Source organism: Orcinus orca, chromosome 1 (genome assembly GCF_937001465.1).
Source record: "Orcinus orca chromosome 1, mOrcOrc1.1, whole genome shotgun sequence".
NCBI classification, from domain to species: Eukaryota; Metazoa; Chordata; class Mammalia; order Artiodactyla; family Delphinidae; genus Orcinus; species Orcinus orca.
In genome coordinates, this window is record NC_064559.1 from 129,670,636 (window position 1) to 129,693,546 (window position 22,911).

Below are 22,911 nucleotides of genomic sequence, written 5' to 3' on the forward strand. Positions count from 1 at the left end.
AGGTATGGGGAGGAGAAAGAGTCAACAGTGATAATATTTCTAGTTGTACAAAAGGAGAATATTAAGGTAATTAAAGATGGAGAACACAGCATTATGTTATTTTTTAATCATTAAAATACTTAATAAATCATGACAAAGATAATCTTGACAAAAGAGTAAATGAAAGAATAACAAAACTTTATTCTTACAACCAGTTCACTTCCTGAAAATACTTGAAGAATTCAGGTATCTTAAAAACATATTTAATCAAATATGAAGAAGCAACTCTCATATTCCATATCAATGCTACTTGTTAACATCTTAATGTAATAAAAAGGTCTTTCTAAATTTAATCTCGTTTGCATTATATTATAATAAAGCAACACCATTTAGGCTGGCTGTACTGAAGTACTCTAGTATTTCACATAAAATATAATAATATTTCATAAACAAGAGAAAATCATTTAAAAACTGGCGCTGAACAACAAGAGTACTTGCATGACAGGCAATGACTTAGACAAAAATTTAGTCTTCATTACCTACAGAGGAGACACTTGACCTGCAGTAGAACAAAGGCTTTATAATTCTATCGTTCTGATCTCACATAAGCTTTAAAGTTGAACACTTAATATTATCGTTTCATAAGACTTACCTCTTTACAAAATGTTCTAGGGACCATGATTTTCAGAATTCGTGTGAGCCTTGAAAAAAACACCTTGTCCACCACAGCTCGTTCTTTTTTCCCCTCTTTCTACATTAAAAAAAAAAAAAAAGAAAGCAAGCTCTTAAAATAGTTATAACAAATTAGATTAAAGAACCATGTTTCATCTAAGGCAACATAAATAACTACTAAGATGGATACTGCATTTGAAGAACATAGTCTTATACTGCTCTTCATATTCAAACATGCTTTCAAGAAACTAAGATGTTACCAAAAACTGAATAAGGAAGGGAGAACTTCCTTTCAGAAGTGAAGTTGCAGAAATATCTGGAAAAAGAACACTGCAAACAGAAGAAACAGCAAATGCCAAATACCAAGGTAAAAGCTCGTTTAATAACAAAATGGCCAATCTGGCTGGAGCTGTGAGCAAGAGAAAGTAGTAGAAGATGAGGTCAGAGGACAGCTAAGAAATGGCCATTATCCATCTCATTACTGTTAGTTCATCATCTACTTCCTTATTAACAACAGAATTTTTAAAAAATCCTGAACAGGAGTTTTCCTGCTATCAATTACAGGAAACTTTTGGATTCCTAGATTTATCATTTAACATTTCTAATATGCACTCTTCCTTACAAATTCAAAGACAGACAAGGTTCCCTCACTCATACAGTTCACATTCTAGCAGGGGAAACCCAGATAAAAATAAACCAATAAATAAACTGTTACAGATAGACTAGGCAGGGTCAAGAGAAAAAGAATGATCCAGAAAAGTATGAGAAGAAAGGTCTCTTTGGGGGAGGGTAGTAAAGCACAGGGAATACCAAGCACAAAACCCAGTTCAGGAATAAAATTGGTATGCACACCGAAGAGCAAGACGACAGTGCTGCTAGAGCAGAGGGGACAAAAGGAGAGACGCTGAAGAGATGGGCAGGACCTATAAAAAACAGAGCCCTGAAGCCATAGAAGGATTTAGAGTTTACTGTCACTGTAGAGGAAAACCACTGACGATAATTAAGAGCAGTAAATCATTTTATTACCCTCAGATATTTCTTCATTTTCACTGGTCCAAGAAAATAGAGCTATAAAACCATTTGCAAGGATAAGGAAAGAGTAACACGAACTGGGTATAGTGGACGTTATTTACTTCATTACCCTTGGGCTGTCTGGAAGAACAGGCAGAAGAAACTTCTGAATAGGCAAGACTCTCCAGAAGGACCCCATCCCCAATTGAGCTCCTTTCCCCAACTCCTATAATCACAGCTCACTTATGTATTAACTACTACGCTCTTGATAAACAAATACCCATGGTATAGTAAATTCTATTTGTTAGACAAACTTTGCTGTAAATATGCTTTAATTAAATTAATATCTAACTTGATAAACCTTAAATGAGTTGTTTGTGTACTGAATTAGAATAATAAGCTACCATCCATATGTCACACACTGTGCTAAGGGCTTTATATATGTAATTCTAATAAATAGACACTGCATGTCGTACAGAACTGTAGACAAGAGATGAAGGCACTGGGTGTGTAGAGTTAGATCAGAAAGACTAAGACAGAAAGAACTGGATAGGAACCAACCTACCGTGTAACTGCTGGAACAGAGTTCAGGTCTTTCAAACCATACAAAGGTTGTAAACCCCATCCCACTGAGTCACAGGCCCAGTCTACTTCATTCACACATGTATGTATTCATTCATTCAATATTTACTTGGCCCAAGGCACTGTTCTAAACCATGGGGACACACCAGTGAACAAAACACAAAATGCCCTACTCACAGTCTATTTACTCTAGCTAGCCTATTCTCCCCAAGCCAAACCTTACAACTTCAACCTAAATATCCCCTTTCACCTCCCCAAACTGAGAAAGTATAGGAAGAAAAGAATAAAGAGAAAGCAATGTACATCAACTACCTTTAAAGAAAGTTAGACTTCTACTCTCGTTTCCCTCCTGTCACTGCCTCCCTACCTCACTTCATCCCACCTGTAGTCAGTACCTTCTCCATCCCTAGCTTGAGCCTTAGACAGAATAATTCCAAAGTGAAACGGCCACCTTCTGACTTAAACAGAGGATAACTATTTCCAGCTGTTCTCAAGAAACGATCTAGGGCAAACAATGAGGAAGGTTTAAAAAAAAGTTATAAGAAAGTAACAATGAAGCACGTCGTATATAATTAGCAGTTTACCTGGTATTAATTCCTCCTCCTCTTTTTCTTCTGTCCCTGTTGTCACTGCTCCTATTTCTTAAGCTGTCTGAAAGCTGACTTTATTATTTTCATTACATTTGAATCCATAAAGGGAACGATATACTTCCTAAAGTCAGGAAACACCAAACATCTGGGCTGGAGGGCTGACTCAGGGTGAAGAAATAATCAAGATGCTGTACCATTCTTTTTTTAAAAAAAAACATGGAACGCTTCACGAATCTGCGTGTCATCCTTGCGCAGGGGCCATGCTAATCTTCTCTGTATCATTCCAATTTTAGTATATGTGCTGCCGAAGCGAGCACTGTACCATTCTTGATACATAATAAAAGTCATACCTGAAACCAATCTAAATGCAAATACTTACAGAGACAGTACATCTCATAAACACTACTAGCTTCTCCTAAGAATTCATTTTAACCACAATTGACTTTCCCCACCTTTAAACTTCCCAGTAATTTTTTAAAAATATAAAATATACTTTTATGATATAAATCTAACATGCAAATCATAGGAAAAAAACAACCATTAAAGACCATTTAAGAAGCTAAAGTAATAATGCAGTCAGAAAAAAAAAATGTACCTAACATTCAGGAGGCAACAAGGTCAAAGGGCAACGAGAAGTTCCTATTGATGTGTCAATCAACTTAGAAAGGTGACATGAACCAGAACTGACCAGAAAAGACAGATGTTTGAAATAGCAAATAAAAGGTCATGTGGTGCTGACAAAAGTGTAAGCATTTCTGTATATTGTTAGACGAAGTATAAATCAACATAACTATTATGTTGCATCTATCAAAATATAAAATGTACACTCATTGCAAAATGTAAAACAACCCAGCAAATTTACTTTTAGAAACTTATCCTAGAGATATTCCTGAACATATGCTTAAACACATAAATGAAAAAACTTGCACATTGTTTTATAATACTATAAAATTAAAAACCTAAATGTACATCAATTATGAGATACTACATAAATCATGGTAAATTTATGCAATGAAGATTCTACACAACTGTAAAAAAGGAAGCAGCTCATATTCATACAAGAGAATACTATAGAGTGGTTAGTTAACTAGATCTATAGCTATCAACATAGATGGATCTTAAGAAAACATTATGCTAAAAAGAAGGAGGATAGTATAATGATTCAATTTATAAAATTTTTCAATAAGCAAAATAATTCTACCTATATTGTTTATGGAGATATACGCACACCCCAAAAGTACAAAAATATGCATGGGAATGCTGAAGACCAAACCCAGCACAGTGCTACCTTTGTATATTTTGAATTTTATACCCTGTGTATTACATCAAAAAGAATATTTTAAAACAAGTCAACTATCTCTTTATACTATATCTAAATTTTTTTCTCCTTAAATCTCATGTCTTATGAAACTTGTCTCACCTCAACCCATCCCACCAAAGATTATAAAAAATTTCAATAAAAAGTTCTTTTCAATTGCGTCCCCTCATAAGTGACACACATTCACTGTCGTAAAATTAGAAAATTCTGATGAGCAAAAATAAGGAGCCTATAGCTACCACTGAGAGACATCAACTGTTAATATGTGGCACATCTCTTACCAAACTTCATTTCAGCATATGTCTGTGTGTGCACTTCCTATAGATTTCACAAATGTGGTATCAGGATGTACACTGCCTTAAACCTTTTTTTTGGCCAACCATTTGATCTAAACTAAATTTATTTTGCTTACACTATATGACTAGCAAACAAGTATATATATTTTTAAATGTACAAAAAAATAGGAAGAATTAAAATATGAGTGAATGAATACTGCTGTACTGGATAGTTTCACTGATGTCCTAGAACTTTCAGATACGGTGGTATAAAAATAGTAGCTATAACTAAGATAACTAAGGTTTGATTACTCAGGTATAATTTAGATATAAGAGATTATGAAGATGGAAATTTGCCAAATGACTGGAGATAAGCATATCTTGTCCCATTTTTCAAAGATTATGGAAACGGGAGAACAGCAATTTGGATGTCCATCTCCAGGATATTCAGAGAATAGACATTAATATTGAGGGTTTAGGAAGACCTAAGAGACGCTAATCCCTAGAAGCCAGCAGAAGTTTACTAGGAAGAAGTCATGTCAAAGCCTTCTAATTTCCTTCTTTGTTAAGGATACTGTGCTAGTATATTAGCTGACACGCACAACATTAAGGTCCATGAGGGTAGGAACTTTTGTTAACTGCTATACACGCAGAACCAAGAACAATGCCAGGCATATATGAGGGGCTCAATCAATATTTTTTGACAGGCTGACTTAATAAATGAATTAACAAATTAATCAAGGAATTTGATGTTTCTTATCAAACTGTTGTGGCCTTAACGGAGAAATAAAGACCAGATTTTTCTGCAGTTGGATACAGTCACAGCTGAATAAACCATAACCAAAAAAACAAAGATTAAAAGATGCCACAGAGGAATTTTCTGGTCCTAACCTAGTCAATACTATCAGCAATTGTGAGGAAGATAGAGAAGACAAATTAAATTTGTAGATAATACCTTCCACTTAACACACTAGATGTTAGAATTATATTCAGAATTATACTAGGGAGTTCCCTGGTGGCCTAGTGGTTAGTATTCCAGGCTTTCACTGCCATGGCCCGGGTTCAATCCCTGGTCAGGGAACTGAGATCCCGCAAGCTGTGCAGTGTGGCCAAAAAGAAAAAAAAGAAAATTACAGTAATAGAATAGACATATTATAGAATAGACTAATAGTATAGACCCTATAGGCTGACATTTACAGGGAAACAACTGAGTTACCATATGACCTAGCAATTCTACTCCTAAGTATATACCCAAGAGAAATGAAAACATATGTCCACACAAAAACTTGTACATGAATGTTCATAGCAGCATTATTCATAATGACCAAAAGGGGGAAACCACTTAAATTTCCCTCAACTGATGGATAAATACATGTGGTATATCTAAACAATGAAATACTATTCAGCAATAAAAAGGAATGAAATACTGATACATTCAACAATACATATGAAGCTTGAAAACATCATGTTAAGTGAAAGAAGCCAGTCACAAAAGGCCACATATTACATGATTCTATTTATATGAAATGTCCAAAATAGGCAAATCAATAGAGACAGAAAGTAGATCAGTGGTTACCAAGGGCCAGGAGGAGAGGGTAATGAGGAATGACTGCTAATGTGTATGGAATTTCCTTCTGGGGAATTGAAAATTTTCTAAAATTAGATAGTGGTGATGGCTGTACAACTCTGTGAACATACTAAAACCACTGAATTGTACACTTAAATAGATGGATTTTATGGTATATGAATTACATCTCAATAAAATTGTCATTAAAAAAAGAAATAAAGAAATCAACTGATGAATACAGACGTCTGTCAAAAGAGCTGTTCATCAGAAAGACACCTGAAGGCTTACAATTTATCACAAACTCCACTTAATATAAACAGAAGTAATGGCTAAAGAAGTAAAAGCAACTTTAGGCTGAATTTTAGCAACATGATGTTCATATCAAGAAATGTAGTAGTGCTGATGCATTCCATGCTAGTCAGACCACGTCTACATTAGACTACACTCTATAGACCACAGACTACATTCTATCCTAAACATAATGTCTAGAGGAACTAACTAGTATAGATCCAGAGGAATGTATACATAATTGAAGAACAATTAGAAACCATGTCACCTGAGAAACACTTGAAGGAATGAGGATTGCTTAGCGGGGGAAAAAGATTCAGAAAATACAACCATCTTCAAACAATATGAGGGTCTATTAAGAGAAAATAGAGTAAACTTGTCCTGTGTTTCTACAAGTGACAAAATAGAGGCTTAGAGAGGGAAGATTAATTCCATCATGGACTTGAACTAATACAGTTATGGCTATCTCCTAGGTAGTACTTTCCATCAAATGAACAGATTCAAGTAAATACGAAAAGTCACCTACCAAGGATTCCTATTTTAGGAAGAATTCCTATAATATGTAGTGGATTAGAGATGATATTTAAGTTCCCTTCTAATTCTTAAATTCCGTGATTTTATTCTAATTCAAAAATATATAATGAAACAAATGAAATAAATGCACGAAATCCCAAAGAGTATACAACATAAATTTTACCTCATTGTTCCGTAATGGTGGTTTTCCATTTTTCTTACTGCAGAGAAAAAGAAAAAAGAGCAAGACAGCTTTATTTGCAACTGTTCCCATCATAAAATATTATTTTAAGATATCAAAAGAATATACCAAATTCTCCAAATGAATTTCTTCTTTTACATTTCATACTGAGATAGAATATATTAAATACAATAGTCCAACTGTATAATCCACAGTCCTCTTACTAAGTATAAATCACAAAAAGTGCTCAATAAATGTTAACTACTACTATAATATATCAGGCATTACGTTGTAATTTTTTTCATACACACACAACTACACTTATTTTACCATTTCTCCCATGGAGATGCAGAGTCTGTTTTTCCATCCTTGAATCAAGGCTTGGCCAAGATATTAGCAAATTGACACAAGGAAGGCCTTGAAAAACGTTTGTGCATTGGGCTCACTCTCTTGCTGCTGGGAATCTTTTCCCAGCCATGTGAGCAATCCCAGGTTAGCTGCCTAAAGGATGGGAGACCATGTGTCATTTCCATGTTACAAATTAAAAAACTGGCTTGGGGGACTTCACTGGCAGCACAGTGGTTAAGAATCCGCCTGTCAATGCAAGGGACACGGGTTCGAGTCCTGGTCTGGGAAGATCCCACATGCCGCAGAGCAACTAAGCCCGTGATCCTGCACTCTAGAGCCTGCTCACCACAACTACTGAGCCCGCTCACCACAATTACTGAAGCCCACGTGCCTAGAGCCCGTGCTCTGCAACAAGAGAAGCCACCGCAATGAGAAGCCCGCACACTGTAACCAAGAGTAGCCCCCACTCACCGCAACTAGAGAAAGACCCAACGCAGCCATAAATAAATTAATTAATTAATTTTAAAAAAAAAAAGGAAAGAAAAAACTGGCTTGGAAAAGTCAGTACCATGCCCAAGGTTCACGCTACTCAAAGTAGTTAATCTACCCCAAAACAATATAATAACCAGGCTTGGCTTCTTTTTATACACACTACCATAGCACCCTATGCTTCTATATAACATTAATCACATATTAAATCTCTTGTTTAACATATATTTCCTCCCAGTATATTAGTTCTATGAGATCAGGAGCTATTGCAGGTTGGCTTCTCCAAAGTAGAGGCGAGGTGGTGTTTGGAGTACAAAATGTTTATTAGAGATCAGTATCTGTGAAAGGAAGGCAAAGAAAGAAAGTTTGGGCAGAACTCAAACTATGATATAGGCCAACAAAATTTCAGCCAACCAAGTGGGAAGCCCTGAATCAAATACTGTCCATCATAGTGCTCTGTGATGGGATGAAATGGTCAGGTCTTTAAACTTCTTTCTAGCTCTGCATGCAAATGTATGCTGCTCCAGGGAGATCATGACCTCGAGGGAGGTAGCTCTGCAGGTAAGGCAGACCCTAGAGATGTGTGCAGAAGGGGCTACCTGGTAATCCGCACTCCTCATAGCTGAACAATGAGCCCTTCTTTGAAGGGGAATCTGGGTAGCATATCTCCTTGTCTACTACAGGGGTCATATATTACCCAACCCTGTATGTTCAATACCTAGTTGAGCCACAGCAATCTGTACAGCAATCAGTGAACATTTTCAGTAATAGGATACCACGTCACTGAATAACGCTAGAAAGGCAAACAACTATTGATACAATTCGGTAGATGCTATCATTTTTAAAGTGCTTAGGTTTATTACTGTTTCTAGTTTCACTTATACTGCAGGATTGTTCATCTGTTTTTAAATTTCCATGAGACCGCAAAACTGTTTCACAGAATGCCTTTTATATATATGTTCAAGCATGCACAGTTAATTATGAGCCCCTTTTATAAATAAGGCTTTCTAAATTCCTCTTAAGAATTCTTTAATGTTTCCTCAATTTTGAAGATACCAGCTATATAAATACATACAAATTACTTAGGATAAATTAGAGCAGTATACTATATTTATGAGCTAAATCCATTAAAATAAAAGTATTCAACATGTTCGAAATATATTATCAATATGCACACAAAATGGCGAGGTATCTATAATACCTAGAACAATCACTAAATATCAGTTATCTTGTTACATTTCAGGGTATAACCAACTGAAGTTATTTTTAAATCTAATTTTGTGACTATGTGAATGATGACCTTAAACCAGTCTATTATACCAATATCAGTGTCATGTTCAGTCAGGAGCTGCTCATCTATCTTCTTCTCACTCAATAAATCAGCACACTTGCCAAAATACGACGGCACTCCTGCATCAATCCTTTTCATTGCCTTGCCCAACATCCAGGCGTGGGCAAAGGCAAGTAAAAGAGAATTGCAGTACCAGGATAAGATATATAAAAACAACTTGGTTGCTAGAGTATGAAACAAAGGCACACAGAAAAGATACATTATCAAGTGCATGTGGTACTGAAAAGACAGGTAAATCATAAAAGTGACATGGTCAAGAAGCATTCAAACGTCTACTAATTGCTTACTACATGCTAGGCACTATTCTAGATCAGCATTTCTCAAATCTCGTGGTCTCAGGATCCCCAAGAACTTTTATATATTTGTGTTACAATTTGTGTTACAATTTGTGTTATATTTTGTGTTACAATTTTATATATTTGTGTTACATTTGTTTTCATATGAAATTTCAACCTCATAAATTTTAAAAATACTTATTTACTCATTTAAAGACAACAAACACATTACATGTTCAATAAAATTTTTATAAAAATAGCTATATTTTCTCAAACAAAATAGTTTAGTAAGAAAAGTGGCATTGTTTTTACATTTTGGCAAATCTCCTTTATGTCTGGCTCAGTAGACGACAAATGGATTCTCATATCTGAGTCTGTATTCGTTCTATCTACTGCAATTCAGATAGGTAGTTGTAAAACAGGAGTATTCTGATAACTGTGGATATTCTTCTGTGATACTATAATGCTGCAATGCAGTCTGATAATTATATCAATGAACTTGTACTCTGATACAATAAAATTCACTGGTCTATATTATATTACACTTTAAAAAAAATTAATTTATTTTATTTATTTATTTTTGGCTGTGTTGCGTCTTCGTTGCTGTGCACGAGCTTTCTCTAATTGCGGTGAGCAGGGGCTACTCTTCGTTCCGGCGTGCGGGCTTCTCATTGTGGTGGCTTCTCTGGTTGCAGAGCATGGGCTCTAGGCACATGGGTTTCAGTAGTGGCAGCTTATGGGCTCAGTAGTTGTGGCTCGCGGGCTTAGTTGCTCTGCAGCATGTGGGATCTTCCCAGACCAGGGATGGAACCCGTGTCCCCTGAATTGGCAGGCGGATTCTCAACCACTGTACCACGAGGGAAGCCCCTATATTACACTTTCAATGGCTCTTTTAACCCACTCGAAATTTTCTAAGACCAAGCATTAGTCATTTGGAAAATGCTGGTTCACTGGGTTATATAGTAGGCCTTCCAAATGTAATACATTTTATTATACAATATTTTTAAATTATATTTGTTAATATTACCACCAACCTCATCAGAAAGGTCTTAAGCACTGGGAAACTAGCAAGCTCATGGTAGCAGACAAGATTTCCAAATTCTAATTTTCACTTGAAAGCTTAAACTGTAACATTAGCAACAAACACTGCCAGTTGTTTTTCCTTGAAGGCATTACAAGAAAATGTCTGCAACATTCAAGGCTGAATAACCAGAGTTATTCAGTCTTTCTTTCAAGTAAAAATGATGTTCCACCAAAAAAACAAAAAAAGAAAAGTGGCTAGTTCAGTTCACAACTCAAACAACTGCACAGTGCTTTCCCTCAAGACAACCTCTGTATTTGATATGCTACAAGAAGTGCTTTTGCAAATTTCTCATTTTTCTTTGGCAAAGACATTACAAAAAAGAAAAAACAAGAGCAGTAACCAACTATAAAAAGTATAGGAAGGTTTTATCCAAGAAATGTAATGTCAGGTTAACATTTGAGAAAACAAGGTAATTCATCATATTAACAGTCTAAAGAAGAATAAGCATATGATCATATCAATAGATACAGAAAAGGCCTATAAAACCTGACACCTACTCATCCTAAGAACTCTCATCAAACTAGAAATAAAAGGAACTTCCTCAGTCTGATAAAGGACATCATCAAACACCTACAATTATCATATCAATTAACAAAAGACGGAGTCTCTGTAAGATCTGGGACATTGCAAAGATGCCAACACTCACCACTTTTATTCAATATTGTTACTGAAGGACACAGTGCAATAAAGTAAGCAGAACAAACAAAAGGCACATAGAATGAAAACGAAGAAGTAAAACTATCTTTATTGCAGACTCTATAAACACTATATAGAAAAGCCTAAGGAATCTACAAAAAAGCTAAGTGAGTTCAACTGGTTTCCAGGATACAACATCTATATATAAATACCAATTGTATTTCTACATATGAGTGAAGAACAACTGGAAACTGAAATTTTAAACATACCATTTATAAAAGCATCAAAAATATTAAATACTTAGGACTAAAATTAAAAAGAAAAAAAAAGACCTGCAAGACTTGCATGCTGAAAACTACAACACATTGCAAAGAAATGTTCAAAGAAGACTAGATAGAGAGATATATATCATGGTCATGGATCAGAAGACTCAATATTATTAAAGTGTCAATTCTTTCCAAATTGATTTAGAAATACAATGAAATCCCAATCAAAATCGTACCAGACTTTTCTATAGAGAGTAACAAGTTGAATCTAAAATCCGTATGTAAATGCAAAGGACCTAGAACAATCAATAAATTTTTACAAAGAAGAACAAAGTTGGAGGAATTGCACCTAATTTCAAGGCTTATCATAAAGCTATACTAATCAAGAATTTGATACTGGAGTATAAACAGAGATCAAAGAAACAGAAAAGTCCAAAATAGACCTACACATATAAGGTCAATTGATATAAGACAAAAGTGCCAATGGCAACTCAATGAGGAAAGGATAATCTTTTAACAAATGGTATTGGATCAACTGGACAGACATATGCAAAAAAAATCAAAAGGAACCTCAGATGTTATTGCACACCATATACAAAAATTAACCTGTAGTGAAACAGAGACCTAAATGTAAGAGCTAAAACTACAAAATTTCTAGAAGAAAACAGAAGATCTCAGTAATCTTGAGTTAAAGACGTGTTAAATAGAACAAAGTACAAACTACACACAGAAAAAAAAAATCAATAAACTAGAATTCATCAAAATTCTAAATGTTTGTTTCTCAAAATATACTACTAAGAAAATTAAGACAAGCCACCAACTGGGAGAACATATATGCAAAATACATACCCAAGAAAAAACTTGTATTCAGAATACATAACAGACTCTTATAATCAAATAAGGTGGCAATTCATTTAAAGATTTAAACAGACACTTTGCCAAAGAAAATGTATGGATGGAAAATAAACACAAGGAAACATGCTCCAAATCATTAGTTCTTAGGGAAACTCAAATTAATATCACAATGAGAAACCACTACACACATCCACTAGAATGGCTAAGATTAAAAAGACTGATCATAGCAAGTGTTATCAAGGATGTGGAGCAACTGGAATTTTCTTATACTGCTGATGGGAATATAAAATGGTACAATCACTTTGGAAAACAGTTTCTTAAAAAGTTAAACATACACCTACCATACAAGCCAGCCATTCCACTACTAAGTATTTACTCAAGGAAAATAAAAGCGTATTTCCATACATAAACCTTACACACACATTCATAGCTGCTTTATTTTTAATAGCCAAAACCTGGAAACATCCAAATGTTCATCAACAAGTGAATGGATTTAAAAAATTGTAGTTATTTCCATAAAATGTACTCAACAATTAAAAAAAAAACCTATTGATGCACGCAACATGGATGAATCTCAAAATCATTATGCCGACTAAAAGTAGCTAGACAAAAATGTACATAGTGTAGATCCCACTTAACATGAAATTCTAGAGCAGTCAAATCTAATCTACAGTTATAGAAAGCAGGTCAGTGGTCGCTTCAGGCTGGTGCAAGGGAGAAGACTGACTACAAAGGGGCATGAGGGATCTCTGGAGTGATGGAAATGTTTGCTATCTTGATGGGTGTGATGGTTTCACAGGTGCTTACATGTCAAAACTCATTAAGTTGTGTATTTTAAACATAAGCAGTTTATTGTACATCAGTAAAGCTTCAATAAAACTATAAAAGAAAAAGATGACCAAAACCTAGGGGAGACTTTTTCCTAAGAACACAGTAGAAAAGTACATTTTCTTTGTTCTTTATTGTTGGAGGGGTGAGGGAGAAGGAGATGGAGTTAACTATTCCTTAATAATGCCAACAAAATATGTAAAACTAATAAGCAGAAACTTCCCCCAACAAACTATGAGACTAGGAAAAAGAAACTGACAAAAATTAAAAGAGAAGTTTTCAGATAACTTTCAGACTAAGTAAAAAAAAAAAAGAAAACAATTCTGAAAACTTTGATCAGAGTTTTGTTATCCAGAACAATAATTCTGACCCTAAAATTTCTCACTTAGTTCATTTTTCTAGGCCAGTGTTTCCTGGACTTCAGATAATTTATGAACCTCTCCTGAAGGAAAAAAAAAATTCTTACAGACCCCAGCGTTGACTTAATTTGGTGCTTCCTTAAATATGTATAAGTGGACTTCCTTGGTGGTGCAGGGGTTAGGAATCCACCTGCCAATGCAGAAGTCACGGGTTCAAGCCCTGGTCCGGGAGGATCCCCCATGCCGCAGAGCAGCTAAGCCTATGCACCACTGAGCCTGCGCTCTAGAGACCACGAGACACAATTGCTGAAGCCCAGGTGCCACAACTACTGAAGCCCATGCACCTTGAGCCTGTGCTCCACAACGGGAGAGGCCACCGCAATGGGAAGCCCACACACTGCAACGGAGAGTAGCCCCCGCTTGCCTCAACTAGGGGGGGCCCGCGCGCAACGACGAAGACCCAACACAGCCAAAACTAAATAAATAAATTTTTTTTAAATGTATAAGCATAAAATTAAGTTAATTGACCCTTAAACCTGAAGACTTAGGAGCACTGACCCTCACTGCAGTTGAAAATTCACCTATAACTATACAGTAGGCCCTCGTATCCGAGACTCCAGATCCTTGGATTCAACCAACCATGGATCATATAGTATGGAAGTACGTATTTAGTGAAAAAAATCCACACATAAGTGGACCCTCGCAGTTCAAAAACATGTTGTTCAAGGGTCAACTGTATACATTCCTTTTGTTTACAGCTCTTCTACAACCACAAAATAAAATTTATCGCTTAAAAACTAACAAAAATTTTAAAGCCAATAAAAATGGAATCAACATTCATTTAAAGTGATAGGTGAGATAACATTGCTACAACTAATCACCAGTGCTGGGGTAAAAGAGTAGAAGGAATTATTTATGTGTTATATGTTCCAGTTAACAGCCAAGATTTTTAAATAATCTTCATTATTTTTCTTTTGTAAACAATGAACTGGCTTTAAATCACTGCTTCATTAATGTTGATGGGATAATCAATTTATTAGTACACCCCAAAACAAAATTCTAAAAATTAAAATACTCAGTGAAAATGTCATAGAACTTACTGCTAATAATGCTACTAATAATAAGTGTTACAAATTGGTATTTATAGAGACATATGGAGATCCATGCAATGTAACTGCTCACAAAAATATAATTTGCATATATATATAACATACATATACATATATACATATATACACACATATCTACCCACAATACATATATATACACACACCCACAACGGGCCACATGATCAGTCAGCTCTCCCATCACTTTTCTCTCTTCAAGCTACCATGAAATACCTTATTCAGAGTATACCATGACATCTTATGAGGCCTTCACTTGGTGTAAACACATAATCTACATGTCAGCCCTATGTTCTTTTATCAGTTTGTGACAAAGTAATACACTACTCGATTGCTCTATGTCTTTTTCATGATTTCAAACCAAAGCTTCATTATAAGATTTCAGTTACTTAGAAATTCTATGAAAACACCTTTCACCTGTAATTACCACTACAAAAGAAAATTTTAATAGCAAAATAATTCAGTATGAATACTAAGGTTGAAGATGATTTTCTTAGTTTTACATTACTACACTTCAGCCTGATGTAGGTTCTAATGCAGCAGATTTGTCTACCATACATGTGGTCTCTTCTGATGATCACTTAAGCAACAATTCAAACACAAATACGGGCACAAAAATCTGCAATACTATGGTAGTCATTCAGACGATCCAGAATGTGCTTATACTAATTTATTTATAATTTATCACCAAGATGAAAACACAAAGTTAGAAAATTCTCATAGAACTTTAGGACTCTGAAGAATGAATCATTAGATCCATTATCTCTAGGCCCTAGAGATACTACATTAGAACACCTCGGTCAAAACCATGATATCAGCTATCACCCATTCTCTAATGACTCCCCAAATCTCTAGCTCCCTCATCTTTCCTAAGCTCCTGACTTGAATAATCTATTTTTTTAAATAAGGTATCTGTACCTGGATCTACTGAAATCATTTTAAACTCAACATGCATTCTATGTCTGAACTTACCTTTCCACCCCAAATCTACCTTTCCACCCCAAATCTACCTTTCTACCTTCTCATTCTGAGCTGGGCCCTAACTCAGTGAATATACCTTCTTCTATCCAATCACCTAAGCCACAAACTTGGGAATTATTCTTAGATACTCTCCCTTTCTCATACTCTCCCTATCCAATCTCTCTTTATGCTCTCCTTTTCCTCTATTGCAACAACTTCAGTTCAGGCTATCAAAATTTCTCATCTAAACTAACAATTTTCTCACCTGCTTTCTAAGTAGGTTCCTTATCATTTCTATTGTCCCCCAGTTCAAGTCCTTAGCCATATCAAATATAGCTGTGTGTGTGTGTGTGTGTGTGTGTGTGTGTGTGTGTGTGTGTGGGCACACATGTGCACACACACAACCAAGGTCAATCAGGGCCCAGAAATGATGAAGATGTGAACAAAGGTGGTGGCTATGGAAATAGAAAGATGAAACAAAATTGCTAGAAATAACAGGGTGAGAGAATAGATAAGAGCTAAGACCTAACTGAATATGGAAATGAGAGGAGAAGAGCAAAGACTTAAAGAACTATGTAAAGATACAGGAGGTATTAGAAACCTTCCGCTCCAAACTTATGCCCTGAAAGGCAAAGATCATTTTTCCTCAGGTCTCACAGTTTGCACCCTAAGCGACCCGAGGACAGTCATTCCATTTACCATAATAAAGAATAACAGTGGAAGCATTCAGGGAAATAATAATTGGACTCATTATAAATGTGTTAAATTTCAGGTTCCAATAAGATAACGATACGGAATTGTCCAGAAGATTTTTTTTTTTAAGTTTAGATTTGAAGTTCAAGAGTGGAGATGTTGATTTGAAAGGAATTAACATGACAATACTGTGAATATACAATGATATAACTCCTTTGGGAAACAAAAATATGAAATCTGAAATGTGAGTCTTACACCTGTTTATTAAGCTACTGTACTAAAAATTTTAGTATGTGCTCTTAAGAAACTTGGTTTAAGGTCTTCCCTGACTGATACTGCTCCCAGGTACTTTAACAAGTAAACTTTCCTCTTAAAATGAAAGTATGTTTACTATAAGCCTCAAAATTATTCCTACAAGTAATTTTAAATAAAATGTCTAGACCATAATCAAAAATAACCAAGCACACAGGAAACTACACTCCATAACCAAGAACCAGTAGAAATGACAGAAAACAGGAGCAGACCCAAAAAGATTTCACATGTTGGAATTTCCAAACATACCCTATAAAACAATGCAGACTATATTTAAAGAAATAAACAGATAAAATAAAACAAAGTATCTACCAAGATAAAAAATAATAAAAAGCTACACAGACTTAAGAAAACCAGACGGAATTCTTAAAAATAAAAATACAATTAAAATTAAATATTTAATCAATAGGTTTAACAGATTTCACACAGCTGAAGAGAAAATTAATAATCTAGCAGCTAAGTCAGAATTGACTATACAGAGTATAGCAAGGAGAAAACAAAAAGACAGCAAACAAAGAAATAAGAGACAGTGGTTACAATAAGACTATCTCAGTTGGTGTCCAGGAAGAATAAAGAAAGAAAACGAGGCATAGGTAATGGCCGAGAATATTCCAAAATCGAAGAAAGACACCAATCCACAAAAATTAAAAGGCCCAGTGAATTCTAAGCAAGACAGATAAAAAATAAATCCACACCTAACCATTACTGCCAATCTAGAATTAAACATTCAGGAAAAAAGACACTTACATGAATGAAGGCAAATAAAGACATTCCCTGGCAATATGGAGAGGGTTCATCATCAGCAGAGTTGTACTAAAGAAATTTATAAAGGACATATTATGGGGGAGAGGAGGGTTGATCTCAGTTGAAAGGTATAGATTGCAAGAAGGAATGGAAAGCAAAGAATGTGGTAAATATATAACTCTAAGTAAATATTATATAAAACAATAATAATAATGTCTTATAGTACTAAAAAAAAAACCCCACAACAAATGCATCTGAATAAGGAGGAAAAGTTAATGGGGTCACTGCTCTGAAGTCCTTTTACTGCCTGGGAGAATTACGAAGTATTTCTTATTGATTAATATTTAGACTTGAAAAGGTAAACAGATGGCAAAATTTCTAGGGTAACCAGTAAAATTAAAAAAAAAAATTTATATAGAGAATAACTTCCAAACAACTAAAAGAGGTAAAAATAAAATGAGGAAAAAAATCAATACTCTATAACCACAAAGCAATTATGCTGGTAATTAACAGCAAAAAGAAAAATACAAGAAAAATTCCCAAATGTTTTGAAATTCTGGTATATTAAATACTGAGACAAATTCCTAAAAAGGAGGAATCTTTTTTCCCACCCTTGAATCTGGGCCAGGCTTGTGACTTGCTCTAGCCAACAGAATGGGTGGAAGCCTTTCTGCTTTCACCCTGGCTTCTTGGAATGCTGACCTGAGACCACCATGTAAGGAACTGGTATAGCCTACTGAATGATATAGTCACTTAGATGAAAATCAAGGCATCCCAGCCACCAGCCAGCACCAACTACCAGATATGAACCTTCCAGTGCAGCCAATCCTCTACTGGGTTCCTCATAAGGGAACCCAAACAAAACAAGCAAAGGAACTACCCAGCCATCCATAGAAATAAGGGGGAAAAATAACTGTTGGGGTGGTTTGTTATACAACAATAGGTAACTGACATAAATAAAGAGATTCCCTTTGGTTTGTGAAAAGTCATGGGTCAAAGAAATTTTTAAAATATTTGAAACGAATGATATACATATCAAATGATATGTTTACAACATGAGTTTACATATCAAAAAAACTGTGGGATGCAACTAAACAGTGCTTAGAGAACTTTATAACCTTAAACGAATACATTAGAAAAGACGGAAAATTCATCATCTATGTGAACATTAGAAAAAGAACAAAATTAACTGAAGTATAAAGAATAAAAGAATACAGATAAAAGCAAATAAAAATGAAATAAAAGACACTCAACAGAGGTAAAGCAAAACTGAAAGTCAGATTTTTAAAAAAACTGACACACGTTACAAACTCATGGCAAGACTGATCAAAAAAAAAAGGGCACTATAACCAATTTTAGAAATTAATCTATAAATTAGATGAAATCCTCATCAAAATCCCAACATGCTCATTCTAAAATTTAAATAGAAATAAAACCAATGCAAGAGTTGATACCTGAGGCACATTTCATATTTTTATAAGATTCACTGCATTCATAAAGGTTCCTCCAAAGCATCTATAAGAGAGCATTAACTACTTATTTACAAGCAGTGAATCATTAGGTTCATAATGACACTTAAGAAGAATTCATTGGTCACCTCCAGAGAATAACAAGAAACTGATGTATAATAAAGAAGCAAACATCCATCCTGCCTTTCCTAACTGAACTGTACCACTGGGGAACCAAATAGATGAAGAAAACTTCCTTTTTACAGAAGCATTCCACCTTATAAATGAAGTAATAACCAAATTCAAATATCATCATTTTGTAAGACCTAATAAACTCATTGTTCTAGGTATCAAATATCAGTGGCTGCTCAAATCACAAAAAGAAACCACCAGACCTTATATACCTTGTGACAGAGAGTATACCACATCAACACCTAGGAAGCATTCTTGTCCAAAAAATAAAAACAAAATCTAAACTTTAGTTTCAACTAGCAATTTACAGGAAATAGAGAATGAAGAAAAATTATACAACTGGCATAATCCAAATTACAGAATAGGTATAGGTGAAAACACCTGGTTGCTTCAACAAATAAACTATAACAAAGGGGAAAGAGAAATGGCATGCAGACTCATAGATGAAGAGAGACTTGAACAAAAAATCCCACAAACACATCTGAATTATACTGCTTAGGAGCGCACCTTTGGGTGATAAAATTATAAAGAAATGCAAAAATGTAATTACTATAGAAGTCAGGATAGTACAGGGAAGGGGCTGTGACTGGGAAGGGGCATGTGGCTTCTGGGTAGATGGCAAAGATATTTCTTGACCTGGGTGGCAGTTACAAAAAAAGTCATTAATTTATATACGTGTTTTATGCACTTTTCTATATTTGCTGTATAATATACAATAAAAATGTTTTAAAAATCTTAAGAGTATTTCACCATGACTATATTTTAAAATTAATATACTACAATAAAATTGTTAATCTAACAATTAACATAACTTTGAATTTAACATAAGACTTTTTCTTAGCCCCTGAATGATTCTTGACTGTTCTTCTGAATCTGAAACTGAGTTCCCTTACTGAGTTTATGATTACTCTCTCTGTCCAATTCTTTATTCCCTTTTTTGTCCCCTCTGACCTCAATCCTGTGCTAACTGAACACTAATCAACCAGAGTCAGAGGACGAAGACTGCTACTGTCGATAACATCGTTAATGTACTAAAATTGCTATTCTATATATCATCATTAACATACAAACCCAGGTTGTTTCTCCAGGGCAAGATGTGCTGATGGACCCCCAAGCCACGGACCACCTGGTCTGAGCCTCATAAACCAGAACATCCCGACTCTCGAAACTATGATGAAGAAATGTCACAAGATGATGATTAGTCCCAGCTTTCGTTCTTCCCCTTAAAAAAAAAAATCCCTAACTCAAAGACCAAGATGGAGTGGATCTGAAGCTTGTCTCTCTCTCTTGCTTGGCGCCGTGTAATAAACCCTTACTTTGCTGAAAACACCTGCTGTCAAGAGTTTGGCTTTCTGTCCAGGGGCGCATGAGGCCTTGCTTGGTTACAAACCTAAGTATATCTGAAGGATCTGATAAAAATGTTTTATTCTGTCTTTTACCCTCCACATGGCTAATTCAAACGTAAGAACTCTTATAATCAGGTACCATTTTTACCTTTCTGATTACTCACCGATAAAATAAAGATAATAAAACAACTATCTCAAACGACTGTTGTCAGGAATAAATGCAAAATATTTAGAACCTATAATATGGCAAATGCTCAATAAATAGTTAACAGTAAGGTTACCAGCTTCATGTCTTTGCAGTCCCTTCTTCTCAAATCATAACTCCACTAACGCCATGCCTTTGCTCATGCTACTTTCTCTACCCAGAATGCCTTTTATGCATTATCTCTTAAGATCAGGCACAAAAGTGAAAGCTCCCCAGGTGACAACCAAAACAATCAAACATTCCCAATCCAGTGCTCCCTCCCACAGAATTATTATTAGACCACAGGTCTAGTCATACTGACTTGTACGACTTTTCTATATATTTGTATTTCCACAAGACAGGGGTTAGAAATAATGTTCATCAATTTGGTATCTCAATGCCTAGCTTAGAGACATACAAGAAGCATTCAATAGAATGTACTGGATAAACATTGTATTTCCTTCCACATTGAAAGTTTCTTCACTGAAGTAAGGGGAAGTAGCTATTTTGTTGAGCTGGTGATAAAATACAGAGAGAAATGTATTCACTCATCAATAGTTAAATTGGAAATTATCTGATACGTTAAAAATGGGATCATTTCATTGATTCTGTCCTACACTTGCCTCCCCCAGTGCCTCCACTGTTTTACTAAACACATCTTGGGCATTACTGCAGGGGAAAGAAAATGAATACCATAGTTGAAAACACCTTAAATCTAATCTCCTGATGGAACAAAATTGTATCACAGGTAAATGGAGAATAATATTTTAAATAAAATATACCAGGAGTTTCTTTTTTAACTAGAAATTTGGTGTGAAATGTCCAGACAGAGGATTCCCTCTTTTAATAGTCTGTGGGTTTCTTAACAGCAAAAATCTTGCCTAATTTAATTTTTAATCTTCCCAAGTGCCCAATACAAAACTAAAATGAAATGGGTTCTGTCTTCTCTCACTACAGGATCCATCTAGGAAACAGACCTACTCTTATTCACTACCGTGTGTTCTCAGCACCTAGCACTAAATGTTGAATGAAGGTACAGACTTGTATCATACCCCCCAACGCTCGAGAATAGGACCTTTTTTTCATCTCTATAAACCCAGCATCTGACATGTAGCAAGCACGAGATGTTTTGTGAGTTAGTGCATGATCTTTCGGTCCCTTTCTTTGAGTGGTTCATTGATTCCCATGCCACCCTACTTCCTCCAGTCCTTGCTCTGGAATGAGGAAAAGATCTGATTCTACCTCAACTTAAGTTAACTTAAGTTAACCTCTAAGATATAATGAAGAAAGAATGACAGTAACACTGAATATGGAGTCAAAAGATTGAGTTTGATGTAAATTACCAAGAAGCATTTTTATAAGCAAATTAAAAACATGCACAGTAAAACGGAAATGTAACAATATGCCAATACCATATTAATCAAAGCTAAGATGCGTCGGCTGTAAATTGCATCCTAATTTCAGAGAAGCCGAAATGTAAGAACGTCCTACTCACTAAAGTATGATAAATTTATAGGACCATACTTTTTCCTTCTGAGGAGACACTATGTGTCTCGTTGCTTACTTCATAGGTTTATGAAAGTGTAAATGTTTTAAATAGCGACATGCAGTGACCTACAGACACAGTATGCTGATTAAATAACCAAATTATGATTTACCTAGAGAAGCTGCCTCATTCCACATAGTACATTTATTTTTAATGCCAACAGATAACTATTGGCACTAAATTAATGCCAATAACTTCTTAAGCAGAGAGTAAATCATACAACCCATGTTTATGTCTATTATTATGGTACCATTACAGTGGTATGTGAGATTGTTACGTCTATTCACAGATATCAAATTAGCTGAATGCTTTGATGAGCTTTATTTTCAATTTTATACTTTATTAATTTAATTGCAATCATTCAGGACTGCTAATTAGCCAAACAACAAATGCATGTTTTTTTTTTAAAAAACACCTTTACCACACTCACTAGTTTTATCTAACAAGGCTTCAAACTATCTTAATATGCATAATAGTTCCCAATGAAGAGCGCAACCATCAGTTATCCAGACCATTTTATCCTAATGCTTATGGAAGGCTATATTCTTAAAAGAGATGCCTAAAACAAAAGTTATTTCCTCATAAAAAGAATGTTATGATAAAAGCCATATTCTTAAGCAAGGGCCTTATGTCTAATTTTTTGTAGAAATGACTACAAATGTCGTTTATAAAAATTCTAACATTCTGTAAAAAAATCACTCCAAAAAAAATAACAATAGGGAAATACAGTACCCATTTTGCATAAAATTTAATTTGCCATATATAACTCTAAAGAAAATTATAAAGAGCGCCTATCTTTCTTCTTCATAACTCCAGTTTAGGGAATTCCCTGGGAGTCCAATGGTTAGGACTGACTCCATGCTTCCACTGCAGTGGGCATGGGCTCAATCCCTGG

General features: G+C 35.0%; 1 protein-coding gene and 1 non-coding gene across 3 annotated transcripts in view; both read right to left on the reverse strand.

The window, feature by feature from the left end:
- ABCD3 (ATP binding cassette subfamily D member 3) overlaps positions 1-22,911 on the reverse strand; it is an 83,021-nt gene that overhangs the window by 51,783 nt on the left and 8,327 nt on the right. For both annotated transcript variants that reach the window (XR_007479151.1, XM_004263044.3), the window contains exons 2-3: positions 6,980-7,016; positions 632-730 (exon numbers count right to left, since the gene is read on the reverse strand). Coding sequence is in view for 1 of the 2 variants with exons in the window: in XM_004263044.3 (XP_004263092.1) it covers positions 632-730; positions 6,980-7,016 (136 nt within the window). In the remaining variant the exon portion in view is untranslated. The remainder of the gene's footprint in view (positions 1-631; positions 731-6,979; positions 7,017-22,911) is intronic.
- LOC117203238 (U6 spliceosomal RNA) lies at positions 3,045-3,151 on the reverse strand. Its single transcript, XR_004485930.1, has one exon. It is a non-coding gene; the product is annotated as a U6 spliceosomal RNA (small nuclear RNA).